At 32.6% G+C, this 21,194-nt stretch overlaps 1 protein-coding gene across 6 annotated transcripts; it reads right to left on the bottom strand.

Moving 5' to 3' along the window:
- Positions 1-4,730: 4,730 nt before the first annotated feature.
- On the bottom strand, positions 4,731-21,100 carry LOC115875955 (zinc finger protein 429-like). Of its 6 annotated transcripts, none has more exons than XM_030891562.1 (12): positions 20,797-21,098; positions 19,808-20,080; positions 18,183-18,347; positions 17,966-18,127; positions 17,773-17,895; positions 17,165-17,294; positions 15,313-15,486; positions 15,037-15,187; positions 14,743-14,910; positions 13,310-13,426; positions 13,110-13,247; positions 4,731-5,162 (listed from the first exon to the last, which is right to left on the bottom strand). In XM_030891562.1, exons 2-12 carry the CDS (start codon positions 20,060-20,062, stop codon positions 5,051-5,053), a joined length of 1,695 nt encoding a protein of 564 aa, XP_030747422.1. In that variant the 5' UTR covers positions 20,063-20,080; positions 20,797-21,098; the 3' UTR covers positions 4,731-5,050. The 6 variants fall into 6 exon arrangements, with proteins under 6 accessions (XP_030747422.1, XP_030747423.1, XP_030747427.1 ...); XM_030891563.1 differs by lacking the exon at positions 20,797-21,098 and adding an exon at positions 20,366-20,546; XM_030891564.1 differs by lacking the exon at positions 4,731-5,162 and adding an exon at positions 5,636-6,169.
- Between the last annotated feature and the right edge of the window lie 94 nt (positions 21,101-21,194).

The raw sequence follows: 21,194 nt of genomic DNA, 5'->3' as shown, positions 1-21,194 counted from the left end.
AATTTAAAGATATCACATGTACATTATAAGTCAAAATTTATTTCAATTTTTACTCATTTAAAAATAAATTAACATACATAGAGTTAATACTTTTATATTAGGACTTAAAAATATTAACTAATAATAGTTTACCCATTCTTATGATCGCTTATTATATAAATTAAAAAGAAAGTTTTTAATTGAATTGTTTATTTTGATTTCAACAATATCAGAACTTTGTAATTTGGTATAATTTACTTAAAGGAGAATTTGTATGAAGAGAAATAATTGTAGAATACACACACACACACATTCCGTCTATTATCAACATATCTTTAGTTATTGTTTAAAGTTAACAGAATGCTTTTATTCGACACATAAAATTATAGTCAGAAATGAAGAGGTACACAATTTTTTTATCATTTCAGTATAGCCTCGCTCACTCAAATGATGTCTACCTCTACCGGGTTCGTTTCAAAGTGGCTCACCCCTATAACTTTTTTATTTTTTCAGATAAATCAAGATTCGGTATGTTAGGGCTCGAACACACTGACGACCAGGTCGCACCGGTCAGGCTGCTGATACCTCTAAAACCATTAAATCAAATGATACCGCGCACACTAACGTCCTGGCCGTCCGTTGGTCGTGGCGACCGGTAGACTGCACTATAATATTATAATTTTCTGCCGCTTGTTGCCGGTTTTCTTCCAAATTAATAATTTTTCAGATGAAATCCCTCAAATTCAACGCACAATATTTTATTTTCTATAAGACATAGTGTTTTAGTGTAGTTTTTGCACACGTGCAGAAAATCCAAAGAAATAGTATACAGACTGGATCAAAGAGAAACTTAAATCTAGTCCCTTTTTTTATCAAGGGTCGATTCTAGTAAATATTCAAAACATTTTTACTAGACATACTCTATTTATGGTTGGTATGATACCTGTTATTATACCTTCGAGTTTCGATGTTAAAAAATAAAAAAATCATATTTAAAGTTTTCCTACAACCACTTGTTTTTTTTTATTAAATAATTTTTTTTAGTTGTATTATAGTCATGTACAAGGAGGACAACTGTATTTTAAATATTATATTTAATTTAACGTTTTTCAAACAGAGTCCATTAGACTATATTTCTACTAGGTACATTATTTAAAAAAAATAAGAGTAAAAGTAAATTAAACATTCATAAAAATAGAAGTATTTACTGTTGTAGATTCTCAGTAACAATAAAAAAGAGGAATTTATATTGTAAATATTGAAATAACTGGAAGCTAAACTTTCTACCTGCTTATATTTAGAGCCAGTGTCTGACGACCTTTTTTACGATGGCCCCTATGGATGGCCCTAATATGTTTACTTCTAAAGTCGATAAGAGCCATCAGTAGAAGTCCATATGAGTAGAAAAAAGAAACAATGTCTCCCTTTTTGTCGGTCGCGCGTACACAATGCTTTATGTTCGGCCTATTTGTTCTGCTTGTTCGTGCGCGCTCGGTTCTTTCGGGCTAAAATGCTTAAGATGGACGCACCTTTAGGAACAATACTGTTTTTGTCCTTTATCGATATAATGCTGAAAATCTCACGAGTTACATGTCTCGCTCTACACATATTAAATTACATAGACGTAGGATGTAGAATATTCTGTTATGAAACGACTGATGGAATAGCAGGCGTGGCGGATTTGAAAAACATGGAAATAACGACGTTATGGTGTAGTCGGGGTTGGAAATTTTACTTACTCCATTTACCATACCAGTATTTATTAACGAAATATTCAAGAATATTTTAAATGCATTATTTAATATTAGAACATTTAATGAGCTCATGAATAGTAACTTCGCTTTTTAGTTAACTCGGATATTTTAACATTTCTGAAACTTAATTCTTTCTGAAACTATATTTTCTAATTGGTAAAACGTAAAAAAACGTTAGATCTGACAACTCTGTTGAAATTGGTCGTTCATCTGGCCGCAGCTATAAACTCAATACATCCGGCTAGGTCGTTGCGACCTGGTCGTCAGTGAGTTAGAGCCCTTAGTATATGACTTAAATTAGAATTTATTGACATATTCACTTATTTTCGGCCACTTCCTGTTTCACCGGAAACGACTACAACTTTTGATTTTTAAATGGCACCCTCGTTATTTTGTTACAAAATGACACTCATGTCAACTTTTGACATTTCGAATATGTTTTTTTTGAAATTGCATCATGCGATTCATAACGACAATTTGAATCGACATACTAAGTGTGTGGTACCAAATTATTCGTAAAAAAATGATTTTTCCAAATATGCTAATGAGTCACCCTTGTTCCATTTAAAAAAATTGAGATATGAGTAAAAATACGATTTGTGCATCTTTTAACCGGCCAGGACAAGACACGAAAAACATTAGACTACTAAAACTATTTTTCTAGTGCTCCTTGATTAAAAATTAGTGTTTTTCACACAGCCATGACACTCATGAAATTTAAAATACAATGTTATTTTAAGCGAAAATGTCAAAAGTTGACATATAATATGTCATTCTATTCAGATTGTCATTTTCTATCGAATAAAGTAAAAATATACCGAGGGTGCCGTTTAAAAATCAAAAGTTGTAGTCATTTCCGGTAACCAAAAACAATTGAATACGACAATCAATCCAAATTTAGGTCATATACTAGCATACCAACAACTCGTTTTTTTATCTAAAAAAAAAATAAAATAGTTATAGGGGCGAGCCACTTTTGAGACGCACCCGGTATAGGATTTAAACTACTATAACAGGTGCCTCATGTATGTTTTCTAGTATGGTATATAATTTATACATAAAGTGGTACATTTTTAAGACATATTTTTCTAAAAAATAAATTTTTGGGTATATTTTGTATCATAAATTATCATTTCTAATTACTTTTCAAAATCTCCTTTCTTTTGAATACGAGGCGACAAAAAATTAATTATTTTCTAGATTCTTATAGGAAATTACATTAATATTTCTTTACTGTCAAAATAAAAGTTCACTTGATTATTTGGTTGTACGGTATATATGACGCAGGGAATATTTCGACAGACCATATCCAAGAAATTACAGACACTACTATCACTGTCATGGGTCCTCCCGTTGACAGCCTCTAGTTTGCCCCGTCATTTTAATTCAAGTAAGTAAACTTTTCGATGAGATCTGTCAAAATTGTCCCCTCCCTTGTTGGATAAATTTTATGTTATTATTTATTTTTATGTTCTAAATTTCATATTGGCTTATTTAAAATTATAACTTGTAGTTAGTTGTAAGTTGTAATGTATATGAGTTTTATACTATATTGAAAAGTAAGTTGCATTATTTTTAAGATTGTAATAATTTGGAAACTATTGTAAAAAGTCAACAATATAGTGTATTTGTACTAAATTAAAAATGAAAAACTCTAATAGTAATTGATATGAATCACAAGCTTGTTTTGGTGATATATTTACTTAACGAGTATATTATATATATTAACAAATGAACAATTTCAGATAGTTACTAGCACATATAAAATTCTATAAACGAATAAGTAAAAAATTTCAATGAATAATCTATTTCTTATCCCACTTTGCTTTTAAAAGATATTAAAATTATTTTATGAATAATTTATATACGTATTGTTACATTTAAAAATTATGTACACTTATGTTTAATCAATTCTTTACATAATGCAGCCATATTAGTTGTTAAATATTTTCTTCTTCCTATTTGTAATTAACATGTTGTTTACATTATAGTATAGCAACAAATTATGAAAATATATGTGAATTAAAAATATTAATAAAAAATATGAAATTATAATACTTACCTGAATATATTTACATTAAAATTATTACTAATCGCTAGCTATAAATGCAGTGTACGCCAAAAAATTCGCAACAATTGGGAAAAAACATTACAGTGCGACCTCTTTAAGGTACATTCAGGCTGAGAGCGTCGCGTCCGCGTGTCGAAATGGAATCAATTCACTTAACTTAAATTAGACCGTTCAGGCAGACAGCGTCGCGTTGCGCTAGCGTTCGCTGAGCGTCGGGGTTCGAGTTCAATTGGGCGGACGCGACGCAAACGCGACGCGACGCGACGCTCTCAGCCCGAATGTACCTTTAATCGCAACACCTTAATTACGATGCTATAGTCAGAACGCTCCCTCCATAATCAGAATGTTCATCTAAAGACTTGTCAGTTACGCAGCTTGGTTTGTCTATAGGCTTGGTGCATTTCTCAGTTGATTTTAAAAATTTCGACAGCAACGTTCGATACGGCAGAAATCAGAACTTTCCGACTTTATATTTCACGCAGTTCCTGTTACTGTTCATATTGATTGCATTAAATTAAAATCGCGGCTTTGTCAAATATTTAAGTATACTGGTTTTTACTTCTCAAGTTTTTGAAACCGTAAAATTCTCAGGTACTGTTAGTACGACGTAACGTTGTGTCAGATAGTAAAAACTAAGTGAAAAAGAACCCAAACTGGGCGACGCGATATGTGATAAATTCATATGATAATTAAATTGCCAAAAAAATATTTAATCGCAAATTTTCAAATTGTTTTTATAATAAAAAAAAATGTTTGTAGTATGCCCAGTTGGTGTGGGTCTGTGCCCAGTACCAGAGATATAGTAGCCAGCCGCCGCGCTCCGCTGGGTAATATAATTAAAAAATTATATTTAATGTTTACTAATTTTGAAACTGCTATAAACAAAAACTAAAATTAAAAGGGGTTAAATAAATAAACGAACAATGTTATTATTATTTTATAATACTTCGTAGCGCTGCTCTTATTCTTAAATAAAATAAAACCTCTAAATAAAATTACTTTACAATATGTATATATATATATATATGTCTACTTATATGTCGTATTCGAAAAATATTTACAAAATATACCAGGAAAATGTATTTAAAAAAATATGAGTATACAGTACTTAGGAAGTTATAAAGGATAACGTTTCTAATATAAAATGATGAAAATTAATACTAATGAGTTATGTACTATGTACAAATAATTTTAAGAAACTGTATGGAAGTTATAATGATATACAAGAGTCGATTTTGAATTTCAATTAATGCAATTGAACCTGCAATTCAGAAATATCTTCCATATCGTCTGTCATATCATCTGCCTGTTCATATTTTCCTTCAAATTTTGCCTCTACTAGTTCCTCGTGATCAGTACTAAAATATAAATTGCAGATATAAATATTAAATATTTATATTAGAGTTAAAGAAACACTAAAGTTTATTTTTGCCATGTTTTTATTTACGAAAAATAGAACAAATAATAATGGGCATGGTTTATTAATAATTGCGATAGAAAAATTGTGTAACTGCGTCTCAATTCTTATGACATTAATAGTCTGATAGCCGGATGCAAAGACATGCAAAGAGTTTTCTGAAACCTTTGCGCCCTTCTCAGAGCCAGGTGTTCCGGAACTGGAACTGCTGACTGTACCTTTGTTTTTTAACACTCAAATGCAATCGATTGTGAAAATATGAGCCTTCAGAAAACACTTGCATGTTTTTGCACCCGACTTTTGGATTATAAGGTCTTTCTCTTGGTATTGGGCGAGAGTTACTATTTCTAGGCACTAGATTAGTGAACAAAGTACATTTATGGATCGATATAATGATGCTTAAGAAAACAACTATTCATCATGAATATTTATTTTATAATTTTTGTCAAATATAATAAAAAAAATAAAAACATGTAATACACCTTAACCAAGTAGTAAGCATACATGGAATAGATACTTTACGATCAAAACATTTTATGATAAAGCGGTCTTTGACAGTATAAAAATTATAATGATATTTCCTATAAGAATTGTTCACCTGCCATCACACAAAGCCTGCTTGATTATAAAACATATTATATCATGTGCATATATTATGAAAAAAGTTTTATGTGAAACATGCTTTGTATAATAACAAAAAAATGGGATTTTTTAAACTGTCAAAGTCAAAGTCCGATTGATCATAAACCTATTTAATCGCACGATATGTATGTTAGTTTTATACAAGACATCAATTTTTCTATTTCTCTGAGCTTCTATTAAACCGTAACCCGGTTCGTCTAAATTTGTGTTGGCCGATGAGGGTCGGTTTAACCCCCCGGTCCATCTTGATAGATTCAATTATCTGTAATATCCATCTTATATCATTGGTCTGCGCCGAGAAGCCTGCTGTCAAAAGGGCAGCAGATCAGAGTGACGTTTACTATTCACAGAATATACAGACCTCAGGTAAGCGCACACTGACCCGCAAATATTGTGAACCCTTTCGCTTCTTTTTCATATTTGTGCCTCAAGAAGAAGGAGCCTCCTAGAAGGAGCGTTACTTCTTCTTTGCTGTCACTCATTGTCGAGAGATATTAAAAACACAGGCTTATCACTGCCGACAGCAACAGGAAAAAAGAGCAATTCGTGCGGTGCGGGTCAGTATGTACGTACCGCTAGTGACCATAAATCCGTAGTCGAGAGTTTAACGTGTAAGATAATTATGGAGATTTTTTAATAAAACATATTAGACAGAGACGAAAAGCGGGTAAACGCATTACTTTTATACGGTATGTTCTCGAGGGTTTGACCATTAATAGATCAATTAACTAGGTGTTTTCCACTCTAAAATATTTCTTGTCTCTGTCTATCAAATGGTTATAATATAAAGGCTGTACTTAAACTGCCGTTAAACGGTAGCTTACTAAAATGCCGTTAATAGGTATGACGTCGTTGATGTGACGCACTTGATGGCTTTATGAAATATAGGAATTTTATAAGGACTAACCAACGCTATCCACCCCACCAAATAACCAACTTAACCAACACTAACCTCGACACTGGTAAAAAAATATAAAAAACAAATATAAATTAGTAAAAACCAACCAACCCCACCAAGTAAACAATTAACCAATGAATTAACACCCTCCAAATAACCACGCTAACCAACCCGCCAAATAGATAAACCAATCCAACCAAAAAGAGTGAAACCAATGCAATAAGATCACGCTATAAGCAAAAAAATATAAAAAAAGTCTTGGTCCGGCGTGAGATTTGAACTAGTAGTGGGAACTATCGAATGAATACTATCGAAACATTCGATAGTTGCAATTCATTCGAATAATTCGATAGCTAATAAGAAAACATTCGTCGAAAACTATTCGAATAAAAATATCGAATAGATGCGTCATCTGCCTTGAAATATATTAATTCGGCAGCAAAAACCATTCATTTATAAAATCATTCATTTGTAAAATTCATTTATTCGTCAGGATCGATTATAATAAAATATAAATTGGATTTTAGTTGTCGCCCGGCGACGTAGGTTTCTTTCCTAGAAACCCGACAGCGGTCGGCGGTCGGTGGCAATGGTATGAAAAAAGCCGGCATCTTTGATTTTGAGTCAGATAAAGATAAGGACACATTATTTTTTTTATTGAGGTGCAAGTATTTACACAGAAAATACATTATGAACGGCGCTGTTGCCGTATATTCGTATTAGTTGGTATTAGCAAAGAATATTATTCTTTGGTATTATAGTTAGTTAGGGATAGTATGACCTGTGGTATGACTATATATTTTGCATTTTTTTTATTAATAACATTTATTAATTTTCTAAGCATGCAGTGTAATAGAAGAAAAATATAAATAAAAAATTAGAAATCAAAATTATATATATTTATTACTTTTTATTACTTTGTATTAGTATTTAAAAATAATATTTGGTTTTACTGGCATTTACTTTAAAAAATAAATGAAATATTTCTTCGCAAAAATCTACATGTAAGAGAATTAGCATAAACAAAATACAAATATCGTTAACTTTTTTTTTAAATTGGCATTTTTTTAATTGTAAAACTTTAATCAATCAATTTAATTTTCTCATCCCAAAATTTGAGTTCGATAACCATTTACTTAACCACATTACCACATTACTTAAATATGATTATTAAGTTCAACTAATTCATATTACTAAAACATCTAAAATACAAATACATATGTATTTTTAAAATTAATTGTAAGTTCACCTCATATTGTTACTTCTCAAAATTTCCCATTAAAAAAATAGACCATATACCGTATAAAATTAAATAATTGAAAGATCGGAAAATCACACAAATTTTCGGAAAAATTTTGACCACCTGCACACGTACACAATCGTCAATTAAAAAAAAACACTACTACTTTAGTATTTTAAATATTTTAATAAACGCAAAAATAGCACAGTATTTAGAAGGCAAGTTATAAAAATTTGGAAGAACTAATAATGCACCGACGCAGACAAAAATCAAACGAATACTAAATTTCATTTATCTAAAGCATTCGATAGTCGTGGCTTAACGATAACCATTTAGTCGCACGGCGAGGTTGTCACATATGCTTTAGTATACAAATGAATGAATGATTTTATTCGAATGAAACCATTCGATAGTTGAAATCATTCATTCAGTAACCATTCGATAGTCTAATTCATTCGATAGTTCCCATCGCTAATTTGAACCACGGACCATTCATTCACGAAGCAATAGCCTCAGTCACGGAGCCACAGGCGCTCTTGCAAAATGCCCATAGCTAGGCATTACTTTCCGCCGACATCAACGACGTCATAATATCATCATAATATTTATTATCGGCATTTTAGTAGGCTACCGTTTAACGGCTGTTTAATTACATCGTAATATAAATCAAGTGCTTTTGGTTTTACGCGTTAAAATACAGACCACGTATTGTGACCACGTCTCGGTTACAACCTTGAAACACCGTCAGTTGACGTTTCAATTCGCACGAAAAAAATATACTTAACACCGATATAACAAACGCTAAACAAAACTGTGCGTACGTCATCAATAGCACCCTAATTCATACCGTAATCGTTGATGGAAGAAATAAGAAGATTCGCAATCTTATGGGCTTTTTCGTGGCACAAAACCTGTCCGAGATGTAGTTTAGCTCTACGCCGCTGCGCGCCGATAGTCGTTTACAGCGCGGCGGATAAAGAATACTGTACCGTAGTTCTGCTTTCAGTCGACAGTGTGGATGGTTGCCGGAGACAGTGTTGTCAGTATTAATCCGTATATTTACGGATTTTGGTCCAACACGTTAATAATACGGATTCTCTATCAATTTAATATAAAAATATATGATTAAACAAAGAACGGCGTCAGAGTTGGCTTGGAAATGAAGATCGCTGATATTTCATATGCAAAATATTATGGTAAATGTAAATAGTCGTCATTTCCAAGTCAACTAAACGACTTTTTTCGATCATAGGAAATATTCAGTACTTATAAAAGAATTTTTATTATTGTTTTTTCTATGTTTAACACGAATTCATTTTCAATACATAAACGCGGGTTTTTCATCTAAAGATATTTTCGTCAAACGTATTACAGATATTACACATTTTAATATGGCAACACTGTCGTTTTCAGTGCCACACTGTCTTCGATATGTCTTCGCCAGTCGAATTAGAGAAAATGAGTGTTTTATGCGTTGGCTTCCGAACGAATAGAGTAGTGATGTGATAACTCGAGCGAAAATTCGCTCGAGTACTCGATTATTGAAATAACCGACATCGCTCGATTATGAACGAGCAATGCAAGTGACGAGTTAAGCTTGATTTTCATGCATCCGTTATACGTTGGTCCGACGGTGCTCTGATTGGTCATAGCGTTTTCGCGCCACTTTTCATCCGTAAATATTTTACTTCAGCCCGTCAACGGACCCGTTCATACGATAACGGACGTTCTGACACTTTTTTGACAAATTTAATCTAACAATAATAAAAATATAAGTAAAATAGCAAAATCGTTATGGAAACGAAAATATAAAATAACACCAACGTATATCCGATAAACGGAGGCACGAAAATGCAATAAATTTAAAAACTGCGATATTTTCTAACCAATCAAAGTCTTTAAATTCTACCAATAAAATTAATATCGTATCAACGTATCGTCGGACAACGGATGCATGAAAATCAAGCTTTACGAGCGACGAACGCATGCGATCCTAGAATGAAATAAATTGAAATCCGATTTTAATGTGACATACTCGATAAAAAGCCGAGCGAATTTTCTACATACATTGCAGGTAGCAAATTTATACGACTTGAAATAATAATAAACTGATAAAATAATATGAAACTTCTACACCCTGTATCTCCGAAACTAAGCATTTTAGGACATACGTTTATACGAACTTTTTTAAAGTAAACGCCACGAATGTTTGGGAGTGATTCATCGCTTGATGAAGTCAGAATCGACACGCGCGCTATCATTTTTATATTAAAAACGTAAATTTTTACCGCAGACGTAGGTTTTTAAAGGCACGGTCTAGTCACCCGCCTGCGCTCCTCCTACTTATTCTAAAATGTTAGCGTGATTGACAAAGACGATACTATATCGCGTTTCTTTGATTGATTCGTTTTTGTGCGTCAGTCCATTGGTGTGCTTGCAGTGCGACTAATGGGGCATTCCAGTTAAGATTTATAACCAAATATATGTTTTGACAAGACTTTGACAGTTAAAACAACAAATTACAACATATTATTATTATATATTGATTATTACATGACTTGAAACACCACTGCACTGGAATTAAGTTTTATGTGACCTTGAAACAGATTAGTTCACATGGTAGCGACCGATGAATCACTCCCAAACATTCGTGGCGTTTACTATACTTATTTTTATCTACAGAATATGCTGCCGAAGTTTCCGGAATACAGTTCGGACCACCCTGTATATTTATCCGTTGCGTATCTGAGGAACAAAATTTTACGACCTACATCGACAATGCTTTGAAATAAACTAAATCAAGCGAATCGCTCGACGCTTGTTGCTACTTGCCATTCATTACCGAAAGAATATGTGCCCTGCGCACGCAACTTACTGCTTGGCGCTTGGCGTTAACAAGTACCCTCAAGTACATACAACAAGCGACGGACGAAAAACCGTATTGTTAAATACGAGCGATATTTCGCTCGAACGATCACTCGGTTATTGCAATCGCTTGAAACTCGAGTACTAGATTATTGAAATTAATCGGTTTTTCCCATCACTAGAATAGAGGCTCCGCCCGCGCCGTTCAGCACTTGAGACGTAAGGGGAAATCAAATCAGCCTTGTCACGAATTTGCCCATTAGGTTGCATGTCTTTTATCATTTTCCAGAGATATTTTTAGAATTTAAATTGCAAATTGCAATTAGAAATAAAAGTTTAAATATAGTAAAACACAGGCCTATCAAAAAATTATGAGAAATTTTCTAAACTTTGTCCAACGGTGAAGATTTTGACAAACGACATCCAAAAAATGACAAAATACAGTTTATTATTTTTGCATTAAAATGACAGATCCAACTGTCACTGTCATGTATCCTCTCATTGGACAGAGTATACATGTGTAGCAGTACTGAAAACATAGATTAGATGACAAATGGTGATGACGTGCACAATATTATTTGGTGTTTGATACACATATACATAAGTAAAAATGAATCCGAGAAAACATTTATGCCCGCCTTATACATACTATTATATACGTCGTACAAATTAAAAACCGTTGCATGTCATCGAGCCAGTGGCGCATCCAGAGAGTGAGCCTGGGACGGGTAGTGGCAATATTTAAATAAAGTAATAGATTTAAATTAAATTTTCGGTTACAGGTATTGTGACTATGAAAAAAAAACCTAGATTGTTCTGGATTTCTATTTTGATTGATATTATTAATTTATTTTGTGACAATTTTAATTTATACCAGATTTTCTAATTTATAAATTTCTTCCTGGGAGGGGTAATTTCCCCCATTAACCCTCCCGTATATGCGCCCCTGCATCGAGCACGTGCGTTGATTGTAGACAGCATTGTTGCCAGATTGTAATCGGAAGAAAAATATTTTTGAAAAATTTACTTTATCTAAGATCTATTAAAAAATCTAAAATAAACTTTAAATTGTTACCAGTTTTAAACAGTTTCAAGCAGGGCTGAAAAAAATATTTTTTAAACAAAACATGTTTTTTTATTGTTTAAATTTTTTTTATGGTTTTAAAGAACATTGTAAATACAAAGTCGAAAATACATATGTTTACAACACTTTTATATTCTGTTTTAAACCATATCATGTTGAGTAATGATAAAGCCAAAGGTTAAAACTTAATTCGATTTTAGAAACCTTAATGGTGCTCCTCCAAGTAGTAGTACAGAATTAATAGATTATTTAGACAATATTAAGTTGAGCTGATTACTCTGTTTTTTATTCCTTTTGTATTACAGTTGTTTTTTTTTTATTTTGAAAGAGTTTTTCTCAGTTTTTATTGAAATAAACACCTACACACCAAACCTATTTAATACTCTGTTTTAAACAAATATTTAAAACAAGTAATGGTGTCTTAAAAACATTGTTTTAAACATTTTGTTTAATTAATAACAGTCTTGGTTTGGGGCAATTCAAAATATTATCTATTATAAAGAGTGGTAAATGATTAAAAAATATATAGGCAACATTTTGAAATATTTCAAGAATTAATAAGTATTTTCCATAGAAGATTAGTAGGTTTTGTTTCTCAAAATATAAAAAACTCACTTCACTGGTCTACTTTAAAATACTTTATTATAATATAACGGGCCGTTATTGTCCCTTTCTTTCTCAAAATATTGTATCAGAGATGACACTAATTCTTGGCACCGACTATTTAACTTCAAGAAATTTTTTTTTCTTTTTACTTTTTATTTAACTGCTTAGGCATTTTTCAAAGAAAAAACTAACAACTACTACACAAAATATTCTGAAAACAACAGTTTTCGATCGATAAATAAAGGTTTTAAAAGATACAATACACACGAGACATAACTCTCAACTAACGTTCAGAAAATTCTGGGAAATGTCAAACAAACGTGGCACCGCTGCAACCGCTTCCTCGCCGTTGCCAACACAATATCGAGTGGGAGATTTAAAACTCATTGAAAACGTCCCATAAGGGCCATATTTGTGTAGTGGTAGCACTGCACACATTTATTAGCCTAATCGATAGCCCGCTACGGTTTTTATTTTGTACGACGTATAAATACAGTTACAAATGATGGAGTTTCAAGGAAAAAAAATGAAACTGCTCTGATATTTAGCTTACCCGTCTTGCAGGGAAGTTTGAACGGACGTTTCAGCTGACGATTCTCCTGTGAGGTTTCTTGTCGGATTGTTACCGTCATGCATTGGTTTCGTCCTACCATATTTCTCGTGTATATTTCTATGTCTCTTTAAAGCAAATCTGAAACAAGTTTAATGACGAAAAATTCGAGATAGTTGTAATAATTATCTTATTTAATTTACCTATCTGAAAATCCAACAGAACAGATGTCACATTTAAAGGGTTTTTCCCCCGAATGAACTTTTTGGTGATTCTTCAGATGTGTTGCTTGATTAAAACATGAACTACATATGTCACATCTAGAAAAAGTTACAATAATAATATTTGTTCAAAAAAGTCCGTTGGGTATTTCTCCACTTGTACTGTAAGCAAATCTACAAAATAACAACATAGTTATTTTTTGTTAAACACTGCTGCGTTAATCCAACAAAGACCAGCTTGTCAGCAATGATTTACTAATAAACAAATTTGCCTAACGGACAAAAAAACACGCTTAACGTTTCAGGATGTCTCTTCCCGTCGTTGTTTTACCTCATTAACTAATTGTTAATTTTGATGTGTAACTTGATACAATGTCATTTTAACAGAACGTCGACGGTTTTTATAGACGTATCTGTTGAAAAAAAGTGTTCTTGAATAGTTGTATTTAGATACTTTAGTTTCTTTGTTCTTTGTGTTTTTTTGCCTCCGACGACGGAAGGAGACGTACTTTCCGAAACGTTAAGCATTTTTTGTCCGTTAGGCAAATTTGTTTATTAGTAAATTACTGCTGACAAGGCGGTCTCCGTCGGATTAACGCAGCAGTGTTTAGAAAAAATAACTATTTTATTATGTAGATTTTCTTACAGTACAAGTGGCGAAATACCCATTGGACTTGTGTGACACGACACAATACGAGGCACGACAGACGAGAGGAAAAGTGGTAAGGACTGCCTACGGCTTAGAAAAAATCGTCCGATTTAAGTTTGACCGTGCACAACACGTGTCACTGTGATAGTTACTTTTGACGTAAGAAAAGTCAAGAGTTGATGTCGATCGCGACCAAATTTGGTGGGTAGGGTAGGCTATGAGCGACGGTGCACACGGTCCCTCCCTGCAAAGTTGGATACGTTTCGTTTACATCTTCATCAAGGTGGGACTAAGGATTTGATATTGAAGAAAAATGTGGGTCGATTTCAGCATAATTGAGGGCGGGCTACAGGATGACGCCCTCGATATTTCGAACCGATGCCTTTAAACGGACGATCATCAGGAGAATCATCAGGCTTTATCTTAAGTATGGGTCGATTGGAACCAAATTTGGCACGTGGATAGAGGTACCCAAACGGAGTCCTCTCCCTGACAGACCGTCATTTTAATACAAATTTTGTGAAAGTGAATCAAATTATTTTTTAATTTATTACTTTTAACATTTCAAACAGTACTTTTTCAAACATGTCCTTCAAATTCTTCAATTTAATAGCTGTTAGGAAGAAGTTTCATTTCAAATATGCGCACATAGTGCAAACAATTTTTTTTTCATTTTATTTTTTCTTATGTCATTAGGTATCAATGTGCTTTTAAAAACACTTGCTTTATTAAGGCCTACTTCAACTACAAAGTTGGTGATACTTACCTATATGGTTTTTCGCCTGTGTGAATTCTTCTGTGATTCCATAATGTAGAGTGTCGCGCAAACGATTTATCACAGACTTCGCAAACATAAGGACGTTCCCCAGAATGAATTCTTTCATGGTTTTTAAGATGAGGTGATTGGGAAAATTGCATTCCACATACATTACACCTACAATATTTTATGACTATTAGCGACAGTTGTCTGTCTTATTACTTGAAAAGTTAGTTTGTTTTTAGATATTGTCTGTCAAAAGCACATATTCTCTTGCTGGACATACTGCAGTAACAGTCTTACTTGTATGGTTTTTCCCCAGTGTGAATTCTCGAGTGGTTCTTTAAATAAGCTGCTTTTGCAAAAGCCAGTCCACAAATATTACATTTAAAATTCTTCTCGCCAGTATGAAGTCTTTTATGAGACCAAAGTGATGAGTATCTGCTAAAGGATCCTAGAATTATAAATTTTAATTAGTAAACATAAAGGTCTATATGTAAAATAAGTAGTTTCTAGTAATATAAACTTAATTGTTATTATTCATTATGTGTTTTATTTTAGAGACACTAACTTGCTTACCATTACATATGTTACAATGAAATGGTTTATCGGCATTGTTATGCTGGTTTTTTGTACCGCCAATAAAAATTATGCCACTACCATTACATTTAGTACATTTTGTTACGCTTGCAATACCACGGCGTTTTACTGGATGGTTGTTTTTAATGCCAATTGGAATGGAATTTTGAGTACCTAGAAAACCAAAAATATGATTTACTAAATTATACCGATTTGGTCATCGAAACTGTGCGGTCTGGATTTTAACGTGTAAGACAGTGATGCAGACAGCTTAATGGAAAATCAAATGTATTAAAAAGAGATAAAATTGGATCCACACATTTCTTCTATGCGGTATTGCCGGATTTTGCATCAAAATTTCAAACCGCACAAGTAGGCGTTTACGAAAAATGTTGCATCTAGGGTTGGAACTTTATTTTTCACTATTAGTTACTCAGTTTGCTACAGTTGTAATATATTATACTAGCGTGTACCAGCGACTTCGTTCGCGTCGAATTAATCATTTGTAATGGTGATGATAAAGCAAAGCAAGAATTTTCATTAACATAAAAACTGAATAAAATTTTCTCACCTTTATGTCAGCATGAGAAAAAACAATATGGCGATATTATTATATAACTTGGTAATATTTGAGGGGTAGTTTCATCTCGTTGGAATTTGACTTTCGAAAAATCCGTTTGCCAAAAATTAGCTTTTTACGTCAAGCAGTTTAAGCAGAATCGTGGTTAAGAAATTACCCAACTTTTTGAAACACCCTGTATGATTTTTTAAAAAATTTCAAAATATGTAAAAAAACCAAATAAATTATGCTTGTCCAAGCGTTTCCCGAAAGACTAACCGTTTTTTAAATAACAAATATTGTAACATTTGAGGGCCGTTTTCACCCTCTTGGAATTTGAGATTCGAGAAACCCCTCCTTATCGAACCTCTACACCCCACAGTCAATCCGTTTGCCAAAAATCAGCTTTTCAGCAAAATCAGGATCGTGATTAATCAATGACCAGATTTTTCAAAACACCCTGTATACATTTTTAAAAAATCTTAAAATATGTAAAAAAAACAAAATAAAATATACGTGTTTAAGCGTTTTTTCAGAAACTTGGCCGTTTTTAAATAAAAAATATTGTAATAAGCCGTTTTAATTAAAAAATATTGTAATATTTGAGGGGCGCTTTCACCCTCTTGGAACTGGAATTTCGAAAAATCCCTTCTTATCGAACCCCTACATCCTAGAATAAACCTGTATGCCAAAAATGAGCTTCTTACGTTGAGTGGTTTGAGCAGGATCGTGATTAATCAGTATGTCAGTCACTTAAGGATTTTATATATTAGTATAGATTTAGTTTAGATATGTTATCATCATTTCAGTAAAATTTAGAATGAGCGGGGGGGGGGGTTACTCGCTGCGACCTTACAGATCTATTGTGTCCCCCTTTCTTATTTTGTTTCCTACAAACGTAAAAACCGGCAACACTGTATGCCGCTTTTGATTTTGTCTCTCTGTCTGTCAACCAGTCATTTATATTATTCTCTGTCACACACATTAAAATCCAGACCACATAAATTGGATGACCAGCAAGGTATACAGGGCAATTTAGCGTGAGAAGATATAATTTCGACAAAACGAATAGAAAAGAAATTTCTTTCGATTTAAAAAGACAAAAAATAACTTTTTGGCCCATGACGGCGATTCGGATTCCGCCGTTAACAAAATACTCCCCCTCTAGATTAGCCTTAACAGAAAAAAGAAGAAGTTACTGGAAAAACTTAAATACTTTACTTTTACTCCTTCCCTACTAAAATGCATAGTATAGAAGAAGTGAGCATATACTATTTATCAATAAATACCAACCTAAAGTAGACTGAGTCTGAGTCCCCGTCGAACTTTCCTCAAACTTAACAGTAGGAGTTTCTGGAGCTGCTGCCACTACAAAGATTTGTGGTTGTATTGCTTCTGCATTTAAGCAGTTTTCACATTTTACCTACAAAAAAAAGAATATATATTAATCTATTTACTACCAAAGGGTGAGTCCAGACTTCCAGACCATTGTAGGAAAAGCAGAACGGCGGATCAGCCTATGGATCTCCAGCAATTATATTGACACGCTGATGTGCCGTTCTGCTTTTTCAACGATGGCGTGACGTCACACTAACAAGACTAGAATTATGCCACGTGAAATATTCTAACAAATTAAGAAATGAAAGATAAAGTGATTTATATATATGAATATGATGCTGTTTCTAGAGCGAGCCGTTTTTGAAAGTTGATAAAATTATGATTTTGGTACTTATTTTTTTGTACCAACCAGCGATGGCAATGGAATGAAGATCGTTGTCATTTTATATGTAAAATTATATGGGGAATGCCATCGATCGCCATTTCCAAGCTAACTGGACGTCGTTTTTTTTCGATAATACGGTATATATTCAGGTATAGAAAGTTTATACAACTACACTTACTTTCATAACAGCCCTTTTTTTATTAGTATCTTGAGGCAACGGAGCACCGCAAGTTTCGCAATTTTTTATTTTTAAAGTATTCCCTTGAGAAGTACTTTGCTGGGACTGTGCTTGGACTTGTTGCTGAAAATTATACGTTAAAACAATATTAAAACATTTTATTCGCTACGCCAATTAGAATTCGACTTCTTACTTGCTGTTGTGGTTGTTGATGGGATTGGATTTTATGATTTTTTAGTTCAGTTTGATTGATGAAAGTCATGCCACATTCTTCACACGAATATCGTATTCTATCAGCAGACACAATTTGTATTTGAGTTGGCTGTTGGGCCTGCTGAACTTGAGTGGACATTAACTGAAATGGCACAAGAACTTTAAGCAAATGTAACAAAAAATAATTGGGTATTTACCTGAACAGTAATTTGTTGCTGTTGAGGTTGTTGCTGATCGGTTTGACCATGATGTACTTTCTTATGATGATTTAATAAACTTAAATGAGCAAACATCAGTCCACATACATCACATTTAAAAGTTATATTAGATATTGCGTTTTGAGTAAGTAGATTCTGATTTACCTAAACAAAGAAATAAGTAATATTTAATGTAAATTAATTATAATAATATAATTAAATAATAAAAGTAGCATTTTTTTTAAAGTTACATTGTTAGTTTATTCGTTAAGCAAAAATCGGTATAGGCTTGGTGCATTTCATTTATTGATTTCAAAATTTCCGCAGATACGCTAGATACGGCAGAAATCAGAAGTTCTCGGGTCGTATTTCACGCGGTTCCGATGATGATCGCACTGAAATATGAAAATCGTGACTTTGTCACAATATTTAAGTATTTGAGTTTTTAATATGGTTATTGAAACTAGAAAACACTCAGGTACGAGGTTTTTGTGATGTAACTCTCTTTCGGGTAGTAAAAATTAAGTGAAAAAGAACTCGAACTGGGCGTCCCTTTTTGTTCGTTGTGTCGTTTGTGTGTCAATTTCAAATGTAAATAAAATTGTCGCAAAATGTTAACACGTAAAGGAGGGCGTAATTACGTGATTACAATAACACTCAACTTTCCCGGATATTTAACTATCCCGAAACAACAGTTTATAGCGTCACAACTTTTCACACCGATTTGATCAAAAGCAAAAATAAATTCAAGCAGTTCAACGAAACAAGTAAATAAACAAAGAGAGCTCATTCATAAAGAAAAAATTAAATAGGCCCATACTATGACAGGATAAAATATAATTTGCAATATTAATGGTATACTTTTTTCCTCAACTAGTGATTAAATGTTTTATGGCAATATGATAAACATCTAAAATTATAATTATGTACCGAAATAGCCCCAATTATGTCTCACTAGCAAAACCGGCGATTAAAACTATGTTTGCTACCGTAGTTGAACTCATCTATAAATATTTTTTAACTGGAATAATAAATTATAATACAAGTTAGAGCTTCTGAAGATATCGACATATTTACTTTTTTATTTTTATTTTTAGAATTTTCACAAATTATACTTCCTAACAATTTTAGAATAATTAAATAATAATAAATTTTTCGTATACTCGCTATTTAAACCCGTGTATTTGTATATATCAGATGTTTACAATATTCTCCGATGGTGGCAGCACCGGCGGAGAATGCACCAAGCCTATAGAACGCATCTACGTTTTTAATACCGATTTCCGCTTTACGCGATTTTCTATAGAACGCGTAAAGCGGGGTCTGTTATCTGTCTCATAACCAAAATGTTTTATGAAATGGGCTTTATTTAACTATAACAGTTAAAAAATTTAACGTAATTTACATAAAAATGGGTAATGATTCATTTTTCATCATAAAAAGTAAATATATTGTCATAAAACTTTTTGATCAAATTGAATATATGAATATTATAAAAAGAAAGTATCAAACAAATTTATAGCAGATTTCAGTTGAGAGAGTTGAAGATTGTAAGCTTGAAGCTATACATGCCTTTTTAGATACTAAATCTAATTTGATAATATATTGCCATGTTAGATATTTACCAATGCATAATTATAGCTGAATGCAGGTTGAGTTATATAGCATTTGTCGTCAGTCAATTGGGACATATTAACAGTAGAATGTTGTGTTTGGGGAGCAATTTTTTGTATCATATTAACATTGGCATAGCAGAATGGACTAAAATTCTCCTGTTTTTGGTCTTGTCCATTTTTGTCTTTTTCAGGTTGCTGTTGCGTTTGTTGATACTGTATTTGTGACTGTTGGGTTGTAGTTGCGATAACGTTTGGATCAAACATATTGAAGAATAGGTGTCTCTAAAATTAGAAATAAATTATATCATAACTTGTTCCGGAGTGCTATGAATCAAAAGACTACAAAATACAATTATAATTCTGGATGCTGAGGTACCTATTATACTAGAGTTCCCATATATCGGAATAAATCTGGACCATAAGTAGGTATACATGATCTACGATCCAGAGAGATCCATGGAAACCCTATATTATACTATATATCTCATAGGTGCATAGCATACGTGCATAGAATTAAAATTCCTTTCACTTTAAATAAGAAATACTGAAGATTTTCTAATAAATTACCTAATAATAGTATTTTGCTTGTTTCCATTACAATGGTATTTTATTAATGTGATTGTATTTAGGGTACTTATTGGGTAATAATAGGTAAATCATGTATTGATTTATTCCGTTTGTAGTTGTAGATTATTAAATTTAAAAATTGTAAGACATAAAAAATACCGGCTTTCATAGATTAAATTAAAACCAAATAAACATGTTTGCATTTCGCTAATATAATTAATATATTTTAATGTCACGAGGTAACATATCAAAGGGCGTGGTTCATTTTTTAAAGTTATTTAATTTATTTTGAAAATTCCCAGGAAAAAGAAAAAAACGGCAATATTTAAAAGACCCATCTATCCTTCCTCCAAATTTATCTCTTTTTATACAACAAAGACGATATGATAAAATGAAATAAGTGTATAGAAGTAACAAAGAAAACGATTTACCTTCACTCTGTCTCTTCAAGGAAGACGCCGTTTTTAACTGGTCGATTTACGCCAGAATATCACTTAAACCCTTTGAAAACCCATATTATAATATTTCTCACAGTATCTTTTAAATGGTACAAGAAAAAATATCCAAAATTCTGCCGGATTTTAACAATAATTACAAAAAACACTTGATTCTATCTCACTTTAGAAAATGGCGGATAGATCCATAGCCATCTTTGTTCCCCTTACACCACAACGATAATTGCCGAAGAAAACTGGGCATGCGCTTCGGCAAAGTCTGTGTCACACGTTCCCAGAAGCTCGAAAAAAGGCGCATGATTTGCAATCAAAATTATGACATAATTTATGACGTCTTCGTTTATTATTAGATCATTCTCACATTTTTATGACTG

This window comes from Sitophilus oryzae, unplaced genomic scaffold (genome assembly GCF_002938485.1).
Source record: "Sitophilus oryzae breed Bouriz unplaced genomic scaffold, Soryzae_2.0 scaffold_1396_pilon_pilon, whole genome shotgun sequence".
In the NCBI taxonomy this organism is placed as follows: domain Eukaryota; kingdom Metazoa; phylum Arthropoda; class Insecta; order Coleoptera; family Curculionidae; genus Sitophilus; species Sitophilus oryzae.
The sequence above is the reverse complement of the archived record's forward strand: the minus strand, read 5'-3'. Positions and strand labels throughout refer to the sequence as shown.